At 41.5% G+C, this 24,949-nt stretch overlaps 1 protein-coding gene across 1 annotated transcript; it reads right to left on the bottom strand.

Moving 5' to 3' along the window:
* Nucleotides 1–1,634: 1,634 nt before the first annotated feature.
* Nucleotides 1,635–24,809, bottom strand: lmnl3 (lamin L3). The gene is made up of 12 exons (XM_083913257.1): nt 24,339–24,809; nt 23,179–23,335; nt 18,791–18,916; nt 18,088–18,258; nt 17,860–17,985; nt 10,013–10,233; nt 9,666–9,885; nt 7,531–7,638; nt 7,299–7,415; nt 6,958–7,068; nt 6,766–6,831; nt 1,635–1,793 (listed from the first exon to the last, which is right to left on the bottom strand). The coding sequence occupies exons 1-11, from the start codon at nt 24,722–24,724 to the stop codon at nt 6,796–6,798; spliced, it is 1,779 nt and encodes a 592-aa protein (XP_083769383.1). The 5' UTR covers nt 24,725–24,809; the 3' UTR covers nt 1,635–1,793; nt 6,766–6,795.
* Between the last annotated feature and the right edge of the window lie 140 nt (nt 24,810–24,949).

Here is a 24,949-nt window from a genome sequence, read left to right as displayed (position 1 = left end):
TAAATCCAGTTCTTCTCTGTTGTTGGTGTATTTCTTTGGCAGTTACAGCTCCACATCCAGGCCTGGCATGTGAACTACAGCGTTTTCTGTTGGTTTCACGTGGACGCAGACATTTCTTGAGCTAAGACCGTGTGGACAGAAAACCTTTTAAGGACGATGGAGGGGGAAAAAAAGGTTGTTTTGGATCGTGTGGACGTACCCAGAGACTTCTCACAGCCTTCTCCAAATCCGAGGAGTCATTCTAATAACTGTGGTCTTATTCACTTTTTTTACAGTGACAATCACTTTCATAATTTCCTGAAGACAAGGAAGCGTTCTGGACTATTCAGACGACAGTCATTTTTCCTCCTTATGGAATAAGCTCAAGATTATCAGTTGATAATCTGTTTTAACTCTGAAGTTGTAATATCTCCAATGCAAGTGTGTGTAATTTATGATAATACAGGAACTAAAGTCAGCAAAGCTTGAGCTCAGATGAGTCATCCCTGTAACGACTCATCAGCTGTTTACACTGTCTCATTCTTTCACACAAAACTCAATGAAGCACAAATATTCATGCCACAGCTGATCCTAGAGGATTCAGTGGGATCTGTCCATGCAGACAGTTTGGGCTTCATTTCTCCACAGCTTTTTAACATATCTCAGATGTTCCTCCACCCCAATGAAGCTGACTGGAATCTTGTCTCCAGTTTACAGAGATTTTCTGCTTCTCTTACCTCAATACCTTTGGATTTTTGCAAAGGACATTTAAAGACATCCCCTTGGACTGGGACAGACATTTTATAGACCACTTGATTAAACTAGAAAATGATCTGTAGATCAATCGATAATGAAAATAATCGTAAGCTGCAGCTAAACATAACTGTTCAAATCCAGGCTCACAGCGATCTTAAAAGAAAAATGCTTATAGTGTTACATTTTTAAACTAACATGCGTGAATGAATGTTTGTTTTGAATTGAGACATGTTCTGTTTGTGTAATGTGGATTGGCCTGAGCTGCCATCTATTGGCTTTATTGTGAACTGCAACACAGCATTTCCGTATCATAATTTCACTATATTTAATAAACATAACTTATAATTATTATATGCAGTATTAATCCAGCAATCCTGTGCACACAGTGGCAACGAGGGGGGGTATTTGGTTGAACCAACACTATCTTGCGCTGCTGTCTTTCCGTCCAGCTTCACATCCTCCTATTAATAAGCTTAAAGTGAAATTCCGGCGTAAAACCATCCCAGGGTCTTTTTCGGCAAATACACATCATATAAGCCATCGATCAATTTTTTTCGCTTAACTATTAACGGAGAAATCCCGTACAGTCGCTAACATGCTACTGCAGAGGTTTGGTGTTATTTTGAGCAGTATTAGTGATTTAAAAAGCTATTTTAATGCCTTCAACTTGCTGCCCTGTGCTAATCAGTGTTAGCCGCATTTAGCTTTTAGTGACTGTCAGTATTTCTCCGTTAATAGAAAGAAAATTACATGAAAACATTGTCACGATGGCTTATTTGGTGAGTGTATTGCTGTCATAAACAGTCTTAGTCTTTAATATTTAGAGCCAAGTGTCTGACTGAATTGAAATAACTTTATTATGCAAACAATTTAATACACACATTTAAAATTAGGTCAAAATCAAGGCATACTGTTTAAAGGCCTCTGAATGGAGTTGGATGTATGAAACGACACTGGAACCACCCAGCAGAAGATGTTCCTTCTCCAAGGCTAGAGTCACTCCCCGGTTTCCAGGCGGACGATTACATGACGTTACAAGTCGCCTCATTAGATGGTTCCTGAAAAAAAAAAAAAAAAAACAGCAGCTTATTTGTTTAATCAATTTCCATCATAAGACGCATTCTAGTCTTATATAGGCAGATTGGTTAACAGTGAACATACATGCACTCAGTGTAAGGTAAATGAGTCTAGAAAAGGGGGTTACTGGTGGCAACAAACTGGAAATCAGTTAAGGGATTGTTTGGGAAAGTTCCATGAGCCTTGGGCATTTTAAACCCTTTTAAACCAAACTCAAATAAGTGAATCTCAGCTTCTGAATGCTTATCATTTGGATTATTACTAAGGGTGTAAGAAAATAGCAATACACTTAAGGGTCGTGAGATTATGTTTTGTGATACTGGATCGATTTTTAAATTAAGCTTCTGAGACCTGTAGGCCCACTAGTGATCCTGGTCATTAAGAGGCTATGGCGGGCTAAGTTTTAAAGCTAGAGTGACGGTACCACATTCTGCCCCCCCAATCCCACATACACAAACACCATCCCGCTCTGTCTATCAGGAAATTCTGATCACAGTGCGTTACATTCACGCAATCACCTGCACACATGCATATTTTAGAACTTTAAATCTCTTCTTATATAGTAATTCCTAAAATCTGTGTGTACATTTTTTAATACACAGTGTATTCTTTCTGCGTTTATCCATATATTTTTCCGCATCTGCCAAGCATAAAATCATCAGGTCAAATTCAGGTACGTAATCTGTTCATATAATTGGCAATACATTGATTCTGATATGAAACTAGATATAAGGCATCTGCTGGTACCATGTCATGCTAGCGTGTTATTTCATGTTGTTTAAACCCCTGAGTGCTAGACGGCAGTGTTATGTGTCTTTAGCCATCTGACTCCTCCACTCCAGCGTAACAACATATGCGTATAGTTGGGTGTTCTTTATACTTTGAGTATATACAGTTTACTTTTTTACTTGAGAATATACAGTTTCTCCCAAAAAAATTATTTTTGTTTTTTTAAATTGCGCTATATTGTCCCGCTTTAGTATCACAATATATTGACTAGTGACCCGTGTCATGAAACACACCAGCAATACACTGCACGATTAGTCAGCAATGCCAATGTTATTGCATCATTGGCATTGCTGTGTCCTTTGCATTTGGATCTACAAAATTAAACATTACATGGAGAGGGCTGTATTCATTTAGCCAAAGTGTGCAAATTAATTAAAAAGCATGCGTTTCAATTACATTTGTACACAAATTCGAACATACTGTTAACAATTAAACTAAGATTGTATCAATACAGAGTTTCAAAGATACAATATCTACATTTAACATGATCGAATGTACCAAAGCTATAAAAAAGAAAAAAAAAAAGATCTAAAAATCAGAATTTCAACCCAAGGCTGCACAGATGAAACACGGTTTGTGTTCAGTGACTTCTTCTGTACCTGCACAGCAAATGATCCTATTTTGTGTGCCAAGGACTTTTGACTTTTTGCCGTGGTACTAACAGAGGTATTGAGAATCTTGTTTTTTTTTTTTATAGAAGTGTTGTATCAAAGTTTAAAATTCTGGTAACCCTAATTTTAAGATCCGTCAGACTTTTAGCAGGCAAAATCCAAAATATATGCATGTATCTCGATCCAAATCAAAACTGCATTATGAAAAAAATAAATAAAAAAAGAGTGGGATGAATATATCCTCACGACAAGTGTGTTGAAAAAATAAATAAATCCTGTGTACAGTGCATACACAGCCCTGGCTCTGTAAATGGGAGACAAACAAAAGTGGCTCTTCCTGAGTCCAACAACATTAGTCCAGTCACGCTAATGCACAGGACAGGGAAAGGCCATGGGTGTATGAGGAGAAAGGCAGAGGGGGTGAGAGGGACTGTAATAAAGGAGCACTGATGGGAGGGGTGTATTTATTTGGGTGTTGAGTTCAAATATCAACAACCATGCTCCAGAAATGTAGATTTCACCTTTAAAGAGCAGTCCGGTCTGCAGCTCAATTCATTTGACTTTGGCTTTCTCCGTTTGCCTCGACTTACTAACATTAACACTCAGTGTAGAATTACTTTGGCAGTTGGCTCCGCAGTAAGGTGACCAAATTTGAGACAAAATCTGGGGAAATGTTTGGTTCAGAGGCGTAAAAACCTCCAAAAAATGTAGTGTTTTTGTCTTTGCCCTTACCAGCAGTGGTAAACAGGTTTCAGACACTTCACCCAAACTAAGGCCTCCTCCTTACACCAGATGATTTTCACAAGATTTGTGGAAGACTTTGAAATGGAAAATGTCACAGTTCATGTTGAATGACAACCTGGGGTATATGGTTTTAGAAAAGATATGGTTTTAAGGTGGTTGGATCAGTTTTCTGTTAATGTGGGTGGACAATAACAAACAGCTGCCGGCAACAGCCCTGCCACAGCCCTGCCACCTTAAATAATTGTAATAATAATAATAATAATAATAATAATAACAATAAAATAATTCCCCCCCCTGGCATAATTAGAGTATTTCTGATTCAACATGAAACTGACAACTGGTTTTGCCAATACTCACTTTATTGGAAGTGCCATTTTAACAGTGACGTGAACAATGTATCGCCTGACATTTAAAGTTGAACTTAAAAAAATATATTCAATGTATTAATATTGTCTGTTTCTAGTCATAAATACTGGAATAAAGGCCTATGTGGCTTCACTGTCCTGCCACAGCCTGTGAAGAATAAAATGTTAAAAAGGCCATAATGGAATTCTGTTGTTCATCGAGGACCAAACAGATGTTTCCCTGTCCTCACCAGAGCCAAACAAAACTGGATATATTATATGTAGCCGACCCATTTTAAAAAGGAAGGCTTTTTAAACTTTTGGTACAGCCTGCTTCAGTTGGAATATTATTCTAAAGCTTGTTTAGCTTTAAGCATTTGAACCATGCTAACGTGAATGGAGGAAATTAAGGAGCAAGAGTGACACTGAAGTGTCCTAATAATAAAACTGTGTGCCATAGAGTAGAACTAAACGGCTGTTAGTTGCATTGCTGCCAATATTGTTAGCAAAAGCTGTGGCTGACAGACAAACAGATCTGTTTTATCACACGCATTATAGATAAATACACAAATAATTCAAAGATTAAGTAACAGATGAAAAGTAAAACAAACAAGAACACCTTTGGTTTTCCGATCCAATCAGTGATATTTCTGCTGTGTGTACTATAGCTGGCTGAATGGATGCATGGATTCATGAAAGAATCTTGTACCTGTAGCTGCCTCTCATGAAAGGAAAAAAATATTCTACCTTGCAGCTATTCCACAAATCAAAATACCGGAAATATAGCCCTTCTGCTCTGAGATCTGGGCTGGGCCGCTTGTTCTGGCTTTAGCCTGTGCGAGTCATAGGGTGGGCGACAATACGTGTTGTTTGGTCAACATTAACATTTATTCATTTTTCCTATATTCCATTTTTGGATTTTTTCAGCCACAGTGAAAACCGGGGACATCTGGTCACCCTACCAAATAACTTGTTTAGGACCACAGAGAAGTGAGCGTCAGGGACATGCTAGCATCTACTTTGGTATATCATTTAATTACTACACATTGTGTCCATAACACCATTTTATAAAGTTGCTACACCAGATGTTTCAGCAATGCTAGCAAGTTTAGCTAGCTGCATCCTGTACACAGCACCACTGAACAGGCTAAAACAAAACTTCAATCGGCTAAAATAAACAGATTTTATATAATAACATTGTGCAGGAGAATTTCCTGAATTTGACCAGGGTGCTGTCATGACTTAAGTGGTTTATTAGCAAACTGCTTCTTGCAGATTGTCACATTAATATATTAAGTTGACGCTGACTTACCACTGACGGGCTAGTAAACGTTAACATAAGCTGGCTCCATGAAGCTCCTGTAACGCTAACTCGCAAAACACAACATTAGCATTGATGTTGCTAAGAAATTATCCTTGTGAAGGTAGAAGAAAGACAGGTGTGGTGTTAGAAAATAACATGTTACAGCCTCTCTAGCCTAATTGTTGTCATGACTAGCTAAAAATGCAGGCTAAATGATTAGTATGAAATGGAAATCACTAAGAAACTGCAGGCAATGTAGCTTATGGTCAAGTCCCAGTTAAAGCTATTTACCCAACTCTGACAGGTCATATCATCTAGCCAGCTTTAATCAGAGCCATTAATAAATCTGGTGAGAAGAGATCATGATGTAGCAGATATCTTTGCCGAAACAGGTGCTTGAGCTGAGTTATATGTAGCTGCAGCAGAGCCACCATGTGTTTGGACAACAAGAACAACGACAACATGAAGAACATCAGTCAACATCACCTAATGTGTTTCGTGTGAAGCACAAATGTGAAGCATTTTTCCAGGTGAAACAGCACAGATATGCAAAGTTATAGTGGGGACTAGCTATGTTGGCCTCATTAACTTCAATAGAAGTGGCACCACTTCTATGTTAGAATCATGTTTCATCATACCCAAAATAAGATCCAGACCGGGAGACTAATGAGCATGTTAACACACTATGACAAGGAATTATTAAGATGTCCATCCTCCATAGAGGCAGGTCTGTTCCATGTTCCTGTCTTTTAAAGCGAAGGTTTTCTTTGCTACCGTGTGCAAGATCGATGGATAAATATTGCAACTTATTGCTGTTCAAGGGGGAATTGTTGGGCTTCTGTAAATCATAAATTAGTCAGTGTGGTCTTTACCTACTCCATACGTAAAGTGTCTAGAGATGATTCTTATGGTTTGGCACTATAAATAAATTTGAATTAATTTGTCACATCAGTACGCAACATGAATGACGTTGAACTTGCTTCGTGAAGCAGGACCCTGGTCTTCAACCAAACATGTCTGGAAACTTGCTGGATTTGATGCTTCCTCGTGTGTTTTTATTCAGCATGTATGAAACAAGCCATGCATCTGGTGACTAGTACACAGCAGGTACAAGCAGACAAGCAGGGGGTTGGGTTGGGGGGGGGGGGGGGGTCCTCCTCACCTACTGTACAGCACATTGTCTTCTCCATACTCAAGAGACAGAACAACATTTCTTCTTTCTCTTTGGCTTCAGGGTAGGCAGGGAAGAAAGCCATGTCAAGTGTCAGATAAAGTTTTTTTGCTTGTTTATACTTCATACTGAGGTTATGGAGCTTCCCTGTTTTTGGCTGGTTTTATGAGTCAGTGCGTTTACCTGTCTCCTAAAGTGCTGGATGTCACTGCCTGCGACAACATCTTCATCAAAGTGCAGTTCAGTTTCCTCGCCATCTCTGTGCTGCATACACACTCTGCGCTCCGCTATTTCCTGAAAAGGCATCACATGATTCCTACAGTGAGTTACATCCAACATTGTAAGACAGCTGAGACAAAAGGTACCCTGAACAAACACCACTGTATCCTTACAAGTCATCTTACGGCTTTGATTAGGAGCTACACCACGTAGGATGGTTTGACCAAGACTTCTAAGGTCTTAAAATCTACAGACTGACTGCAGTTTGAACCAATACATTTCCCAGAATGCACCTGTACACTTACCTCATGGTTGGAGTTCAGAAGAATCACCCTTACATCAGTGACGGGGCCCCAGCTCCTGTGGCCCTGAAGAATTAGGTCCCCAGAATCAGCCTCCGCCTCTGCACCTGCTGCCCAGATCTGAAAACACACAAACATACACAGGAAAATAAGATGTGTTGAGCACTTCAGTGGTTTAACTGTCTAATAATGTCCTCATGCCGATAGTTGCATAAAGAACAACAGAAACGCTCACTGTGAGTGTCTGCCCAGCAGCCAGTCTGCAGGAGGAGGGGATGTGAAAGGAGATGTCTCCAGAGTCTGGGTACATCCTCCGTACCACCCAACCACCCAGTGGCTGCTCCTGGAAACACATGAATGAAGACGGAAAGGCGCTTAAATGCTGCACATAATGCTGTTCTGTAGAAAGAACCTTCCATGCTTTAAACAACTCAGTGAATCATGCATGTGTACAAAATTTCTCACATTTAAACTGGTATATGCGGAAATATGTGCGATTCAGCCTCTAGACCAACAGTACATATGCTTTTTTTAAGAGATGGCTAAAGGTGATAAGGAGGACATTAAGTATAATGTGAGAGATAGAACTTTATAAATAGGGGTGTGGGATATGGCGATTAAAAAGTCTACATGATCTGCCGTTACAGAAAAATTATTACTCGTTCTCATAGGCTAAAAAAAAAATAATGGGTATAACTTCAAGGTCTGAAAAGTTAAGCCAATGGGGAAGAGTCTTATAGCAACTTAGTCAGCATGCACGTAAGTTGCATGCTGCCTGTTACTGCCCCGGTCTTTGAGTTCGCTTTTTTAAAACTTTAACTTTTATTCTCCTTTGTTCGTTTTGTTTCTTCACCCTAACTTCTGTGAAGTTCTGCCCTCTACAATGGGGATAATTTCGATTGTTTTCATGTTTCTTTTTGTGGCGTTTTCGCCAATGCCGCTTCTACCAGGACACACTGTCCTCGTTTACGCTGAAGAACAGCTGATCGCCCTAATGCCAGCCGGCATAGTGGCCAGACCAGCAGATACTCTGGAGAAAAACACATCGGGAATGCAGAGGTGGGAAGCAACGTTGGAGCAATGGAGGAGGGTTGAGACGGGACGGGCTTATGGAGAGGAGAAGATTTAAGCCATGTCTCCCCTCTGTTGTTATGGGTAATGTATTCTACAAAATGGATGAACTAACGGCGCTAACGCAGAGCCACCCGGAGTACCGGGAGTGCCGAAAGTGCGGTCTGATGCATTTCACAGAGACATGGCTGCACAGGGACATCACGGACCAGAATGTCTCCGTAGATGGCTTCCACACAATTCGGGCTGACCGGGACTGCACCAAGAGCGGTAAGCGGAAAGGAGGGGGGCTTGCCGTTCTAGTAGACAGCAGATGGTGTAATCCTGATTATATCGCCATTAAGGAACAGCTCTGTAGCCCGGATGTTGAACTGCTGGCCATTGGACTCAGTCCATACCATCTGCCTAGAGAGATCCCACATCTCATCACTCTTCTGTACATCGCACCCTCTGCAAACCCGACATCTGCCTGCAGCATCATACACACCACCATCTCCAGACTCAACACCCCAGTGCCCTCATCATTTCGGGAGACTTCAACCATGTCACCTTGGATAGAGTTCTGCCGACCTTCCAACAGTACGTGAGCTGTCCTACCAGAGGAGAAGACTCTGGACATGTTTGCTAGCATTAAGGATACATCTCCTCATGTCCTCTCCCCCTTTCTCTTCACCTCAGACTTCAACTATTGCACCTGCCACCTTCTTAAGTTTTCTGATGACTCAGCAATAGTTGGCTGCATTGGAAAGGGGGATGAAAGGGAATACAGGACTGTTGTGGGCAACTCTTTCACTTGGAGTGAGCTGAATCATATGCAGCTCAACGTGACTAAAACAAACAGAGCTCATGGTGGATCTGAGGAGGGTGAAAACACCTGTGACCCCTGTCTCCATCCAGGGGGTCCCTGTGGACACTGTAAGGGAGTATAAGTACCCGGGGGTGCACTTCAATAATAAGTTGAACTCGTCTAGAAACGTAGAGGCTGTGCCTAGCATATGCCTAGCTTGAGGCGTGTGCCTGTGATATTGTAAATGACAATTGTGAGGGCATAAAACCAACAATCCGTAATCTTTAGATAGACTCCATATTATACCAATAGCATGACAGTCAGTGCTAAAACAAAGGAAAGTCAAATTCCAATGTGTATTTCAAGGATGGCGACACCCTTACTAACCATGAAGTAAATTGATATTTAAAATTGATGGTGTCCCTCTAAGAATGTCTTTGCACAGCTGTGCCATGAGGATTGGTACTAAAAGTACAAAATAAAACCATTATCCAGCTGCATTAGAGCCTTACCGCCTCAGAGTTGTTCTTTAGCCGAACATATTTCCCGTCCATGTCGACGTCTGCCACGCTCACGACGCCATGCTGTGTGGAGCGACTTGACGTTTTATAGGCGGGCGAGCTGCCTGAGGCTCCCTCGTATTTCCGTTTCTTCCCTCTGAGCTTGCGGCTGCTGTGTACATGCGTTCGAGGTATGGCTGCGTGCTGGGAGGGGCTGGGAGACAGATGCAATCTGACAAGAAAAATACTTTTATTTAGATTCAAACTAACTGGGATCAAAAGCAGCAGTCGGGCTGTCAGGCACCAGAGATCCTGCTACGTTCCTGAATATGGATAATGTGCACAGATCAAAGCCATACCTCTGCTCCTCCACCTCCAGCATCTTCCTGTAGGCATTGATCTCCATGTCCAGAGCTAGCTTCACATCCAGCAGGTTCTCGTAGTTTTCAAGCTGGGCGTACATCTGGCTTCTCATGGTGAGCAGCTCCTGCTCCTTCTGACCCATTCTCTGCTGCCAAACCTCTCGCTCCCTATCAAGAGTCCTCTCCAGCTCCTGAAAGCGGCCCTCAAGCACCATTTTCTGACAGGAGGAATAGTTTGAAGACACGTTAGCAGCAAGAAAGAACAAACAAAGCAAGGATCAAACTACACAAATACTGGCAATATAAATAGAGCTGCAAAGATTGATCGATTAGTTGTCGACTATTAAATTAATCAACTATTTTGACATAATCAAGAGATTAATTGACAATGAAAAATATTGTTGGTTGCTATAGTTAGGAGAAACTACTCAAGTGACCACAATGGTCCTACTTGGTAGCAGGACTGTCTGTACCATCTCTGTGTTGCTGTACCAGTGAAAGTTTGTCTGGGTCCGTCTGTTATATGAGATCTGTTGTATCACACCTGTGTTTAACTGGTGGGATGCTTTTATTTTGAAGTTGTTATAGAAAATGCAATACGTTTGTCAACAAGTTAACAAAGCTTCGTCAGCAGTGCATCAAGATCTTACTGTGGTTGGTCGCACAGCAAGGTGAAGCTGTTTACCTTGATGGTTATAATCTCTTACATGACCCATTACTAAACAAGTAAACACATTTAGAGCCAAATCAGTCACAATATTATCAGCCAACATTGGCCTGTTAGAAGGTGGCATAATGTTTATTAAGCCATTTTTTTTTCATTATTTTCTGAGAGTGCATTTTTAGAATTAATTTTTATTTCATTTAACCAGATAAAAACCCATTGAAATCAGGATCCCATTCACAAGGGCAACCTGGTCAAGAAGGCAGCAGCACACGCCATAGCAGCATTACATGAGGAAATGAGAAAATTTACAAAACAAAGTTTAGAGAACAATGACTTACAATGTTCAAAATGTTTAACAGATAAAGTGCAGAATCTAGACCATAGAGTAAAAATCAGAAACCCAGGCACTGTCCAATTGTCTCTCGTATTTTGTCTTTTAGCATAGAGTCAAAGGCTTCAACCGAAATGAGATCAACCATTTTCAAATCATTTGAGACATTTCCATGCGTTGGTAGCAGCAAAACGAAACGCTCTTTTCCCGAACTCAGTGTGGACATGAGGCACAGACAATTTATATGGATCACAGGAACCTAAACCTAAACTAAATTATAATTCATTTGAAAGTCTTGTTCTTAGTCTTTCACATTCAACCTGGAAAACTGTGCAGCCAATTATATTTGTTATAGTGTACCGTGCCCCTGGTCCGTACTCTGAATTTCTGTCTGAATTCTCAGGTTTTCTGTCAAATTTAGTCCTTAAATCTGACAAAGTAATCATTGTTGGTGATTTTAATATTCATGTGGACAGCGATAATAATAGTCTCAGTATCGCGTTTATCTCTCTATTAGATTCGACTGGTTTTAGTCAGAATGTACATAAACCTACTCACTGTTTTAATCACACCCTCGACCTTGTTTTGGCTTATGGTGTGGAAATTAATGACTTAGTCTTTCCACAGAATCCTATTTTATCAGACCATTATTTAATAACTTTTGAATTCATATTACAGGACTACTCAACTCTGGGTAAAAGTGTCTACACTAGATGTTTATCTGATAGTGCTATAACTAAATTTAAGGAAGCGATTCCATCTGCATTTACTTTAATGCCTTATCCTAATATTCAAGATTCCTGCACTAACGTTAGTTTCTCTGAAATTGATCACACTGTTGACAGTGTTGCAGGCTCTCTAAGAACACTCAACTCTGTTGCTCCTTTAAAAAAGATAATAAAACAGAGGAAGTTAGCTCCATGGTATAACTCACAAACCCGTGAATTAATATCGCGAAAGTTGGAAAGTAAATGGCCCTCCACTAAACTGGAGGAATCTCACTTAGTTTGGCAAGAAAGTCTTAAAACCTATAGGAAGGACCTCCGTAATGCCAGAGCAGCCTATTACTCATCTTTAATAGAGAATAAGAACAATCCTAGAGCCACAGCTCTATTGAGCCATGTATTCCTATAATCCTCAGTAGTAACGACTTCATGACCTTCTTTAATGACAAAATTATAACTATTAGAGACAAAATCAACTCGCTTGGCACCAATTTTTCATCAAACCCAGGAACCTTAGAGACTGTACGACCTGATATATTCTTGGACTGCTTTTCTTCAGTCGACCTTAAATTAACCTCTACTATTTTAGCATCAAAACCTTCTCCTAGACTCTATTCCAACTAGGTTACTTAAAGAAGTGTTACCTTTAATTAGCACTCCTGTATTAGATATGATTAACATGTCTTCATCAGCAGGTTATGTACCACAGTCTTTTAAAGTAGCTGTAATTAAACCTCTTCTTAAAAAGCCCAGTCTTGATCCTGAGGTACTAGCCAACTATAGACCTATATCTAACCTTCCTTTTCTCTCTAAGATCCTCGAGAAATTAGTCGCCAATCAGCTGTGTGACTTTTTACATACTAATAAGTTATTTGAGGATTTCCAGTCAGGATTTAGAGCAAATCATAGCACTGAGACAGCACTGGTGAAAATTACTAACGACCTTCTAATAGCTTCAGACAAAGAACTTGTCTCTGTGCTTGTTTTACTAGATCTTAGTGCGGCCTTCGACACTATTGACCATCACATCCTGCTACAGAGACTGGAGCATCTGATTGGCATTAAAGGAACCGCACTGAGCTGGTTTAAGTCATATTTATCAGATAGATCTCAGTTTGTATGTTTGATGATGTTGTGTTGTCCTCCAGCACCACAGTAAGGAATCTGGGTGTTATTTTTGATCAGGATATGTCCTTCGATTCTCACATAAAACTAACAAGCGACTGCATATTTTCACCTGCGTAATATTGCAAAAATTAGGAACATTGTGTCTCAGAAAGATGCAGAAAAACTAGTCCATGCATTTGTTACTTCTGGGCTGGACTATTGCAACTCCTTATTATCAGGCTGCTGCAATAAGTCTGTTAAGAGTCTCCAGTTGGTCCAAAATGCTGCAGCTCGTGTACCAACTAAAACAAATAGAAGAGAACATATTTCTCCTGTATTAGCTTCTCTGCACTGGCTACCTGTAAAATCTAGAATAGAATTTAAAATCCTTCTCCTTACGTACAAAGTTCTTTTTGGTCTGGCTCCGTCGTATCTTAAAGAGCTCATAGTACCGCATCACCCAACTAAATCTCTGCGCTCTGAGAATGCAGGGCTACTCGTCGTTCCTAGAGTCTCCAAAAGTAGAAGTGGAGGTAGAGCCTTCAGCTACCAATCTCCTCTCCTGTGGAACAAACTCCCAAGTGTTATTCGGGAGGCAGACACTGTCCCCTTATTTAAGAGTAAACTTAAAACTTTCCTTTTTGATAAAGCTTACAGCTAGGGCTTACGATAAGACTTAATTCTGCTTAATTATGCTGCTATAGGCCTAGTCTGCCGGGGGATAATACTTTTCCTGATACTCTGAGCTTCTCTCCTCTCTGTCTGTACCATTCATGTCTCATCAATGCATGTTACTAATTCAGCTTCTTCCCCGGAGCTGTTTGTGCTTTGTCGTCTCGCAGGTCTCTGCTGATCGTGGTGGTGCCTGCTGCTGTGGTCCTACATGACGCTTCCTGCTGCTATTATCACTGTTACTCATATATACTATCACTAGTTTAATAAACTATAACATTTGTAGCTGTATCATAGCTGCTATTGCCACTACTCATCATTGATCATGTTTGCCACCATAATTATTATTTTCATATTCTGTCACCTTAGCTGTGCTTGTTTCTACTATTCTGTTGTATTAACTGTCTTAACATATACAGTGGGTACGGAAACTATTCAGACCCCCTTAAATTTTTTACTCTTTGTTAAATTGCAGCCATGTGCTAAAATCATTTAAGTTCATTTTTTTTCCTTTTAATGTACACACAGCACCCCATATTGACAGAAAAACACAGAATTGTAGACATTTTTACAGATTTATTAAAAAAGAAAAACTGAAATATCACATGGACATAAGTATTCAGACCCTTTGCTGTGACACTTGTATATTTACCTCAGGTACTGTCCATTTCTTCTGATCATCCATGAGATGGTTCTACACCTTCATTGGAGTCCAGCTGTGTTTAATTCTAATGATTGGACTTGATTAAGGAAGCCACACACCTGTCTATATAAGACCTTACAGCTCACAGTGCATGTCAGAGCAGATGAGAATCATGAGGTCGAAGGAACTGCCTGAAGAGCTCAGAGACATAATTGTGGCAAGGCACAGATCTGGCCATGGATACAAAAAAATTTCTGCTGCACTTAAAGTTCCCAAGAGCACAGTGGCCTCCATAATCCTTAAATGGAAGACGTATGGGATGACAAGAACTCTTCCAAGAGCTGGCCGTCCAACCAAACTGAGCAATCGGGGGAGAAGAGCCTTGGTGAGAGAGGTAAAGAAGAACCCAAAGATCACAGTGGCTGAACTCCAGAGATGCAGTGAGGAGATGGGAGAAAGTTCAAGAAAGTCAACCATCACTGCAGCCCTCCACCAGTCAGGGCTTTATGGCAGAGTGGCCCGACGGAAGCCTCTCCTCAGAGTAAGACACATGAAAGCCCGCATAGAATTTGCCAAAAAACACATGTAGGACTCCCAGACTATGATAAATAAGATTCTCTGGTCTGATGAGACAAAGATAGAACTTTTTGGCCTTAATTCTAAGCGGTATGTGTGGAGAAAACCAGGCACCGCTCATCACCTGCCCAACACCATCCCTACAGTCAAGTGTGGTGGTGGGAGCATCATGCTGTGGGGGTGTTTTGCAGCTGCAGGGACAGGACGACTGGTTGCAATTGAAGGAAAGATGAATGCGGCCAAGTACAGAGATATCCTGGACGAAAACCTTTTCCAGAGTGCTATGGACCTCAGACTGGGCCGACGGTTCACCTTCCAACAAGACAATGACCCTAAGCACACAGCTAAAATGACGAAGGAGTGGCTTCGGAACAACTCTGCGACTGTTCTTGAATGGCCCAGCCAGAGCCCTGACTTGAACCCAATTGAGCATCTCTGGAGAGACCTCAAAATGGCTGTCCACCAACGTTCACCATCCAACCTGACAGAACTGGAGAGGATCTGCAAGGAGGAATGGCAGAGGATCCCCAAATCCAGGTGTGAAAAACTAGTTGCATCATTCCCAAGAAGACTCACGGCTGTATTAGCTCAAAAGGGTGCTTCCACTCAATACTGAGCAAAGGGTCTGAATACTTATGTCCATGTGATATTTCAGTTTTTCTTTTTTAATAAATCTGTAAAAATGTCTACAATTCTGTGTTTTTCTGTCAATATGGGGTGCTGTGTGTACATTAATGAGGAAAAAAATGAACTTAAATGATTTTAGCACATGGCTGCAATTTAACAAAGAGTAAAAAATTTAAGGGGGTCTGAATACTTTCCGTACCCACTGTACGTTATATTCACATTACTATAATATTATTATAGTAACTGTTAGGCTTTGCTTGGAAGTGTGTCTGTCTGTCTCTCTCTGTCCATCTGTGTGTCTTTTCTCTCTTTCTCTCTCCTTTTCTTCCTCCCCAACCGGTCAAGACGGATGGCCGTCCTCCACAGAGCTGGGTCTGTCTGACGTTCCTGCCTGTTATAGGGAAGGTTTTCGTTGCCACCGTACTCTACAGAGGAATTGTTGGGTCTATGTAAATCATAAATAAGTCATTGAGTGTGGTCTTTACCTACTCTGTAAAGTGTCCTGAGATAACTTTTGTTATGATTCGACACTATAAATAAAATTGAATTAAAAGCATTGCAAAGTGGCTTTTGTTTCTTCAAAGATAGTAAGGCACTAAACCAAGAGGGGTTTATAGATGAGCTTCAGCCAATGTTTATATGCCTGCACAACTTTAAAAGATGGCCAATCTGAATTAGTGTACAGGTCACAACGATACATTAAGGCAACGCACAGTGATCCAGAGTGTCCAATGACTGACAACATTTGGCCGAGGCAGTCGTATACAATATATCTCCATAATCCAACAGGAGGAAGAAAGGTTGATGAAACAAGAAGTGTCCTTGCTCTGAGTGAAAAGCAGGATTTAAGAACCAATAATTTGTTGGCAATGTACACTCACCGGCCACTTTATTAGGTACCCGCCCAGGCCCGTTTGTACTAACACTACCTAGGCCTCGGCGCATGCTTCTTGCCTGCCTATACATCATCCCACCGTAACACGTCACACGCATTGATTGAAGTCATCGCGATGCTTTGCTTTGTTTACAAATCTTTCCATAGACCTCAGAGCTTTTGTGCATCTTGTCCGACTGTTTTTGAATATTTTCATCCGACCAAATCTGAAGTAAACACTCCACCTCCGCATCACACCACCGCATGGTCCGTCCTTTTTTCTATGTCCAAACAGGCGCACATAAAATGACGTCAGAACCGCCGTAGGCATCGTGCTCTTACACGTGCGCACACCAGTGCTCGTGCACGTGTAAACGAGCTTTACAAAAGCCCACCTCTCACAAACGGGCCGTGGCCGGCAAGTGTATCGCTCCTAGGCGCGGTACGGTTGCACATACACTGGTCAAACGTACTAGACTTTAGCTGTGAAACGTGCTTGGACATGGTACGGATGAACAGTGTGAGTGTTGCCTTAGGCATGTAGACATGGTGAAGACCATCTGCTGCAGTTCAAAGCGAGCATCAGAATGGGGAAGAAAGGTGATTGAAGTGACTTTGAATGTGACATGGTTGTTGGTGCCAGACGGGCTAGACTGAGTATTTCAGAACCTGCTGAGCTACTGAGGTTTTCACATACAACCATCTCTAGGGTTTACAGAGAATGGTCCCAAAAAGAGAAAAGATCCAGTGAGCGGCAGTTCTGTGGGCGCAAATGCCTTGTTTTAGCCAGAGGTCAGAGGAGAATGGCCAGACTGGTTGGAGCTGATAGAAAGGCAACAGTAACTCAAATATCCACTGGTTCCAACAGAGGAATGCAGGAGAGCATCTGTGAACACACACCACCCCCTACTTTCTAGCAGAGAGGGAACAGCAGCAGAAGACCACACTGACACTTTATTAAGCACCAGGTGTACCTAATAAAGTGGCCGCTGAGTGTAATACAATGTACGTGAAACGTATAAAAAAAAGTGTCTGAGCATTTATCTCAGCGCCGGCCTTGCAAGGTTAAGGCTGATTTAAAACAATAGATGGGTTTAGCCATTTTCAACCGATGATATTTTTTTATTTGGTAAGAAATGTCGGTAACACCAGCATTGATGTGTTCAAATCACAGTACAGTCAGTTTACAGCTCTTAGGTCTCTGTAATAAAGTTATTTATTCAAGAAAGCAGCCTCCTGAGTACCTTTGCAGAGTCATATAGGTGCACAATCCACATAGCAAAGGTCTATTTTCATTCCAGCTAAAAATAAATGAATTAAAAATCCCTGTATTGGCTGACAACCCTCAAACCCTCAACTGTCGGCCCAAATCACATTCTTGCCCAACAGTGATTTCACACAGGGAACAATGAAATAAAAGAGCTTGGGAAAGTGCAGATCATTCTCTGTGTAATATGGTAGGTGTAAATTGTACTGATGAACCCACGGATATATTGTTGCATGCTGAAAGATTATTAATGCAGCTTTAAAGTTTCTCCAAAATGCCTTTAGTATCACAGGAGTCAGGAATACTGTGGTCTGGGTGATAGTTTCTACAAAGGTGACCTGGTTTTGTTACTTACATCTTTCTGGTACACTTGGAGCTGGGAGTTGAGGCTCTCCACTCTGAGCTTAGTGGTCTCCAGTTCGTCTTTAGTGGCTGATGCAACATTGTTTTTCTCCAGTGCAGCTTGCTGAGCATTCTGTAACTGTAGGGCAGAAAGAATAATACCAGAAACTTCAAGTTATAAAAACATAATGTGCAATAAATCTGGACACTTTTAAACACATCTCCAGTTGTGCGTGTGTACCTTTGAACTGAAGGTCCTGTCGATGTCTTCTTTGTACTGCTGCAGCTGAGACTCGTGGTCCTGCCGGAGCACCTGCATCATCTCAGCCAGTTTACTCTCAAGCTCTCTCCTTTGTCCTGAATCCACCTCAACCAGATGACTCTTGTGTCGGCTTCGGATCTCCAAGATTTCCTACAAAACAATAAAACGGAGACCTATTATGCTTTTGCTTATTTTCTGTCATATACATATACTGTTACAACGTCAGATGTTCATATTAATCTTGGCCAACGCATCATATAACGAGGTAAATCTCAGATTTCAGACTGGCGAGAAAAGATTTGGCTAGAAAAGTTGAATATACAAAGCTTTAAAACTGTTCGAGGGGCATTAGTGTTGTCACTTTGATTGTGCTGCCACCTTTTGGTAAAGTAGCTCCTTAGGCTCTTAAAAACATATTACATTCCCAAAACATTTCCATGGACAGTTAGCTACTACGTCCATAAACATGTAGGGTTAGCTTAACTTTAAGATAGAACCTCTGTGCACAGCTGGTTTGCACAGCAGGTTAGCACAGCTAACGACTGACTTTATAAACATGTATATTTCGATTAGTCGAATAATCGCTCTAAATGACAACCACCGGTCGACAGAGACTCCTTGGTCGGGGGCGGAGCATTTATTAATTAATTTGATTGCCAGCTTGGGGGCATGTGTGTCTTACCTGCTCACTGATGTTCCTGTGAAGTTCCAGCTGTTCCTTCAATGTTTGCACCTGGTTCTCCATGTCCACTTTCTTCAGGATCTCAGAGTTCAGCTGGTTCTTTGTGCCTGCCAGTACACCCTCTACCTAGTGACAGTTAAATATATTAGCTTCAGCTTTGTCAAAGTCATGGCTTCTGAGCTTTCAAACAGGTCGCCTTTACAGACATGTTGACACATTACATTCCTATATTGCTCACATGTAGCTGGAGCATTCAGGTGGATTTTAAGCTAACGGTTGGTAGAAATTATTGTTTGGCGTAGTAACGGCTACTCAACTGATGATTGATTTAAGGACAAGTGAATGCTCTTGCTCTGTAATCAGCATTACTTATTTTGTATTGTAATATATAGGACGTCTCTAACTGTAGCTACTTCATTAAAGATTTGGGGGAGAAAACCATAGTATTTATCTTACTACTTCACAACTTGAAAAATATGTTTTTACACAATTTTCATAATGGACAATAATGTAACAGTTGAACTTCAACCAACCAACAGCAGCTAGATGAAACAAGGGTTATGTTAAAGGGTTGATCCCAGTATCACAGCTGAACACTGACAACAGGATCACTCTTTGGAGTTGGGAGTTTTACTTTTCTCATTCAACCTATTTATTAGTAGAGATAGATGAGACGATAGTTATCAATCTCATATTTGTGTGTTAAAGGGGTGGTTCAGATTGTTTTTAATTGTGCTTATTAGGGATGTCCGATAATATCGGCCCACCGATATTATCGGCCGATATTGAGTTAAAAATGTAATATCGGGAATTATCGGTATCGGGTTTTTACAACCGATGTTAGTTCTGTAGGCTTCAGCATTTCCGAGTGTACAACACGCTAGACTCGTAGGTTGCTAACCGTGGCTAACAAGCTTCAGCTCGCCCGGTGCATGAGATGTCCGTGGTTTGGAAGTATTTCCAAGTGTCATCTACTAACAGTAAGTGTGCGCTATGCAATGACTGCAAGGCGTCGGTTATGAGAGGAGGAAACAAGGCGTCTTCCTTTAATACATCACATTTGATCACCCACCTCAAGAAGATTCATGGGGAGTTATACGCTAAATCTGTGCAGCAAAGTGTTGAAAAGAAGCAACAGCCGACACCGAGAAACAAACTTTTTCTATCGTTCAAGATGACGGATTCACCAAACGTGTGGAGTTCCTTGAGCAACGTTATGTCATGCCCAGTCGCAAGTATTTCTCAGACCAGTGCTTACCTGAATTGTACAGCATTGTTTATAGTCACGCCGAGAAGCTAATTTCTGGTGCTGTATCCATTAGATCCAATACAGGTTAGCATGTTGAGCTTAACTGCTAATTTATTGATTGTATTACTTGCCAAGTTATGGCTCAGTCGTTACTCAGTCTGGAAAAAGAAAACTAAGTTTGATTACTACTCTGGACTGAAGCTATGCATCTTCCTTGTTGTGATGTTGTCTGTAGTGTTGTTTGAGGAAAAATATTCTCTCTAAAAACACAAACAAATAAATGGCACTTTTTTCAATAACTTATTTTGTACAGACTGTGTTTAAATTTGAAAAGCCATGTTGCATGTATGTATGCATCCAGTGCGGCATCACAATAAAATTAGGCATAATGTGTTAATTCCATAATAGGTGATATGTGATGAATTTTGGTGTAAAAAGGCTGCATATATCGGTATCGGGTGATATCGGAAATTAAGGATTGGACAATATCGGAATATCGGATATCGGCAGAAAAGCCAATATCGAGCATCCCTAGTGCTTATACGTGGTTCTTCTACACAGTCAGAGTGTAACCTACAGTAGAGGACTGTTTAGAGAAGCAGACACAGATGCTAATACATGCTGCTGTGAACAGGCACAGCAGCTAAATGTATTTTAGCCACCTAAAAAACATCAATAAGTGTGCACTATATTTAGAATCATTTCACAGTTTTACCTTGCAGTTAGACTGCTCTGATTGAACTGAAGGTGCTATAAATGCTCTCTTCAAAGCCACCAGACTGTGGAGAAGAACCTCTTACAACCTCACTTTAAAATATCTGAACTGTCCCTTTAAGTACAGAGCTAACGTCAGTACTTTAGCTTATCTTAGCATGAAGATTAAGAGCAAAGGGAAACAGCTAGCCTAGCGCTGTCCAAAGTAGAACAAGAACCTCTTCTTAAAAAGCCCAGTCTTGATCCAGAGGTTCTAGCCAACTATAGACCTATATCTACCCTTCCTTTTATCTCTAAGGGCGTACTCACACTGTCCTTCTGGCCGTGGCCAAAACCGTTTTTTCAGCTAAAGACTAGTACCTTTAAGCAGTGTGAGTGCACCCGTTCCGCGCATAACTGCGACCAGCTGGCCGTCCACAGCCCGCTTGAAAGAGGTGGGGGGGGGTGGGGGGGGCACAAGTACCCTAAAGCCCGGGTCGCGGTCTGGAAGGACAGTGTGAGTACGCCCTAAGATCCTCGAGAAATTAGTCGCAAATCAGCTGTGTGACTTTTTTACATACTATATATGATATTTGAGGACTTCCAGTCAGGATTTAGAGCGAATCATAGCACTGAGACCGCACTGGTAAAAATTACTAACGACCTTCTAGTAGCTTCAGACAAAGGACTTGTCCCTGTACTTGTTTTACTAGATCTTAGTGCTGCCTTCGACACTATTGACCATCACATCCTGCTACAGAGACTGGAGCATCTGTTCTGCATCTGATCTGCATTAAAGGAACTGATAGATCTCAGTTTGTACATGTTAACAACAAATCCTCCATTCACACTAAAATCAGTCACGGAGTTCCACAGGGTTCTGTCCTTGGACCGATTCTATTCACCTTATATATGCTTCCCTTAGGAAATATTTTAAGGAAGCACTCCATACATTTTCATTGTTATGCTGATGATACACAATTGTATTTGTCGATCAAACCAGAAGAAACCCATCAGTTAGATAAACTTCAAATGTGCATTAAGGAAATAAAAAGATGGATGACCTGCAATTTCCTGATGTTAAACTCAGACAAAACTGAAGTTATTGTACTTGGCCCAAAAGGCCTCTGAAACTCAATAGCTAAAGATATTGTTACTCTGGATGTTGTGTTGTCCTCCAGCACCACAGTAAGGAATCTGGGTGTTATTTTTGAGCATGATATGTCCTTCAATTCTCACATAAAATTAACGATAAGGATTGTATATTTTCACCTGCGTAATATTGCGAATATTAAGAACATTGTGTCCCAGAAAGATGCAGAAAAACTAGTCCATGCATTTGTTACTTCTAGGCTGGACTACTGCAACTCCTTATTATCAGGCTGCTCCAATAAGTCTGTTAAGAGTCTCCAGTTGGTCCAAAATGCTGCAGCTCGTGTACTGACTAAAACAAATCGAAGAGAACATATTTCTCCTGTATTGGCTCCTTTGCACTGGCTACCTGTAAAATCTAGAATAGAATTTAAAATCCTTCTCCTTACCTACAAAGCTCTTATTGGTCAGGCTCCATCGTATCTTAAAGAGCTCATAGTACCGTATTACCTGACTAGATCGCTGCACTCTGAGAATGCAGGGCTACTTGTTATTTACTTTTTTTTTTTTTTTCCTGCTTAATTCTGCTGCTATAGACCTAGTCTGCCGGGGGATAATCATGTTCCTGACACTGTGCGCTTCTCTCCTCTCCGTCTGTATCATTCATGTCAGTAATTCAACTTCTTCCCCGGAGTTCTTTGTGCTTTGTCGTCTCTCAGGTCTCTGCTGATCTTGCTGGTGCCTGCTGCCGTGGTCCTGCATTACGCTTCCTGCTTCTATTATCACTGTTACTCATATATACTATCACTAGTCTAATAAACTATAAAAATTTGTAGCCATAAAAACACCATCAGTGGTATGTCTCGCTGTATCGTAGCTGCTATTGCCACTATTCATCATTGATCATGTTTGCCACCATAATTATTGTCATTTTCATATTCTATCACCTTAGCTGTGCTTGTTCCTACTTTTTCTCTCTCTCCCTCTCCCTCCCTCCCACAACTGTTGCAGACAGATGTCAATCCTCCACAGTGCTGGGGCTGTCCGACGTTCCTGCCTGGTATAGGGAAGGTTTTCGTTGCCACCGTACTCTACGGAGGAATTGTTGGGTCTATGTAAATCATAAGTCATAGAGTGTGGTCTTTACCTACTCTGTAAAGTGTTTTAAGATAACTTTTGTTATGATTTGGCACTAAAAATAAATTTTTAGTTGAAGTTGAATTGAACACAGCAATGTTGCGGCTCTGTGAGGCTGCCGCTGAGGCTGATGGGAATGTCAGCTTTCTAAGCCTACAAATGGGGGCTTCGAAGATCTCAAACATGACTCCATCTTAAATCTAACTTTAGTACATACGTTTTCCAGTTGGCTCTGCAGGTCGGTACAGTCGGCATTGAGTCTCCTGTTCTCGGACAGCAGTTTGGTGTACTCTGCATCCTTGGAGCTCAGAGCTGCCTCCACTTTCCTCCACTGGGACAATGCGTTGGCCAGATCACTCTCCTTTTTCTGGTACCTGAAGTAGGACAACATCATCATCATTATTATGAGCACCGTAGAAAAAAAGTTCTCATACCATGCCAAACTCCATTCATTTAGCTCTAGATTTAACACAGCCTTGGTCACCGTACAAACCTTCTGGGTCTCTTCTCAGTTTAGTGTAACAATGAACACTATTCTGCTGTAAAACTTATCCGCAAACCTGGCAAACAAGAAATCCACATTTACAGCATTCCCTTTGATTCAGTCGGGCTTCAGAAAGGAACTGTTATTTGATCTCTTCCATCTGAATTTACTCCATCTTTATCTTTTTTCACGCGTTTGCTTTAATGAAAATATATTCATTTTCTAAATACACTGGAGATCAAAATCAGAGAGACAAAGTATTAATTCTTGATTTATTCTGAACTGTTATTTTTTATTCATCAGAATTTGATAGAATACCAGCTGTGGCTCTACCACTGCTGTGCAAGAATGTTGTTTTTTTGCACTTCAACAAAATCCTTTATTTTGTGAAGAAAACAGTGATCAAAACTAGAGAACAGTAACCATTGTGTCAGAAGAGAAGATTTCAACAATGTTTTCTTGTATAGGATTAAAAAATGAACAGGACATGTAGAGGCCACAGCTTTGAATGACTTCAGCCCATCTGCTCCCACAGGAGATCACTAGTTTCTCACACTGCTCTGGTTTGATCTTGGTCCATTCTGACTCAGTCTCTTCCACAGTTCACAAACTGGAGTGGGTTTCTTAGACATTACTTTGTCGCCAAGGATTTTACAGAGATTCTCTATGGGGTTTAGATCTGGACTCTTCCTGTTCATTTTTGAATGTCAGAGAGTGATCTCCAGTGTTTGCCTGATGAAATTAAATTAGGCCCCAACTGGAAATATGCCACGGAGGACAGCTGTAAAATCAGGAAGATTTCAGAGGTAGAAGAGAGTGTGTGCAAGCGTGCATTAAATAAGCGCATTATCGAGTGGAGTTTGGGGTACATATCTATATCGTGGCGCTTCTACCTGGCTTGGAGTTTCCTCAACTCGTCGCAGACATTTCCATGGTCAATCTGTAAACGGGCCATCTCCCCGGCCAGGCAGTCCAGAGACTTCCTGACATCGGCCAACTCCTCCTCGTACAGCTGCCTCACGTTGTCCATCGCCCGGCTTTTCGACTCATCTTTCTCCTCCAGCTGAAACAAGATGGAAGACCGCTCATTTTCCAGCTCCTGGACCCGATGGATGTAGTTGGCGAGGCGTTCGTTGAGGTGTCGCAGATCAACTTTCTCCTGGACGCGTAACAGACGGGTCGGGCTGGTGCTGGTGGTGGGGGTGGGCAGGCCGGCGGCGGGGCTTCGGCCGGCGGAGCGGCTGGAGGCGGCAGCGGGGGTCGAGGTGCAAGAGGCCATGATGATGGTGGTGGTCTCTGGGCTGGACAGTTCAGGTCCACAACTGGTCCAGATACTTCGGTCCACTCTACGATACACCGCAGCGCACGGGAAGCACAAGTGTGCTCCTGTGTACCCGCTAAGTGCCCCCTGGACGTGCGCTACAGACGCCCACAGCTGACTCTAATCACAGCTGATGAGACGCGCTGACTCACTGAACGTGTAAAGCGCGCCACCACCGACAAG

Source organism: Echiichthys vipera (genome assembly GCF_963691815.1).
Source record: "Echiichthys vipera genome assembly, chromosome: 1".
NCBI lineage: Eukaryota > Metazoa > Chordata > Actinopteri > Perciformes > Trachinidae > Echiichthys > Echiichthys vipera.
Note: the sequence above shows the minus strand (reverse complement) of the source record. Positions and strands in the feature narration are given on the sequence as shown.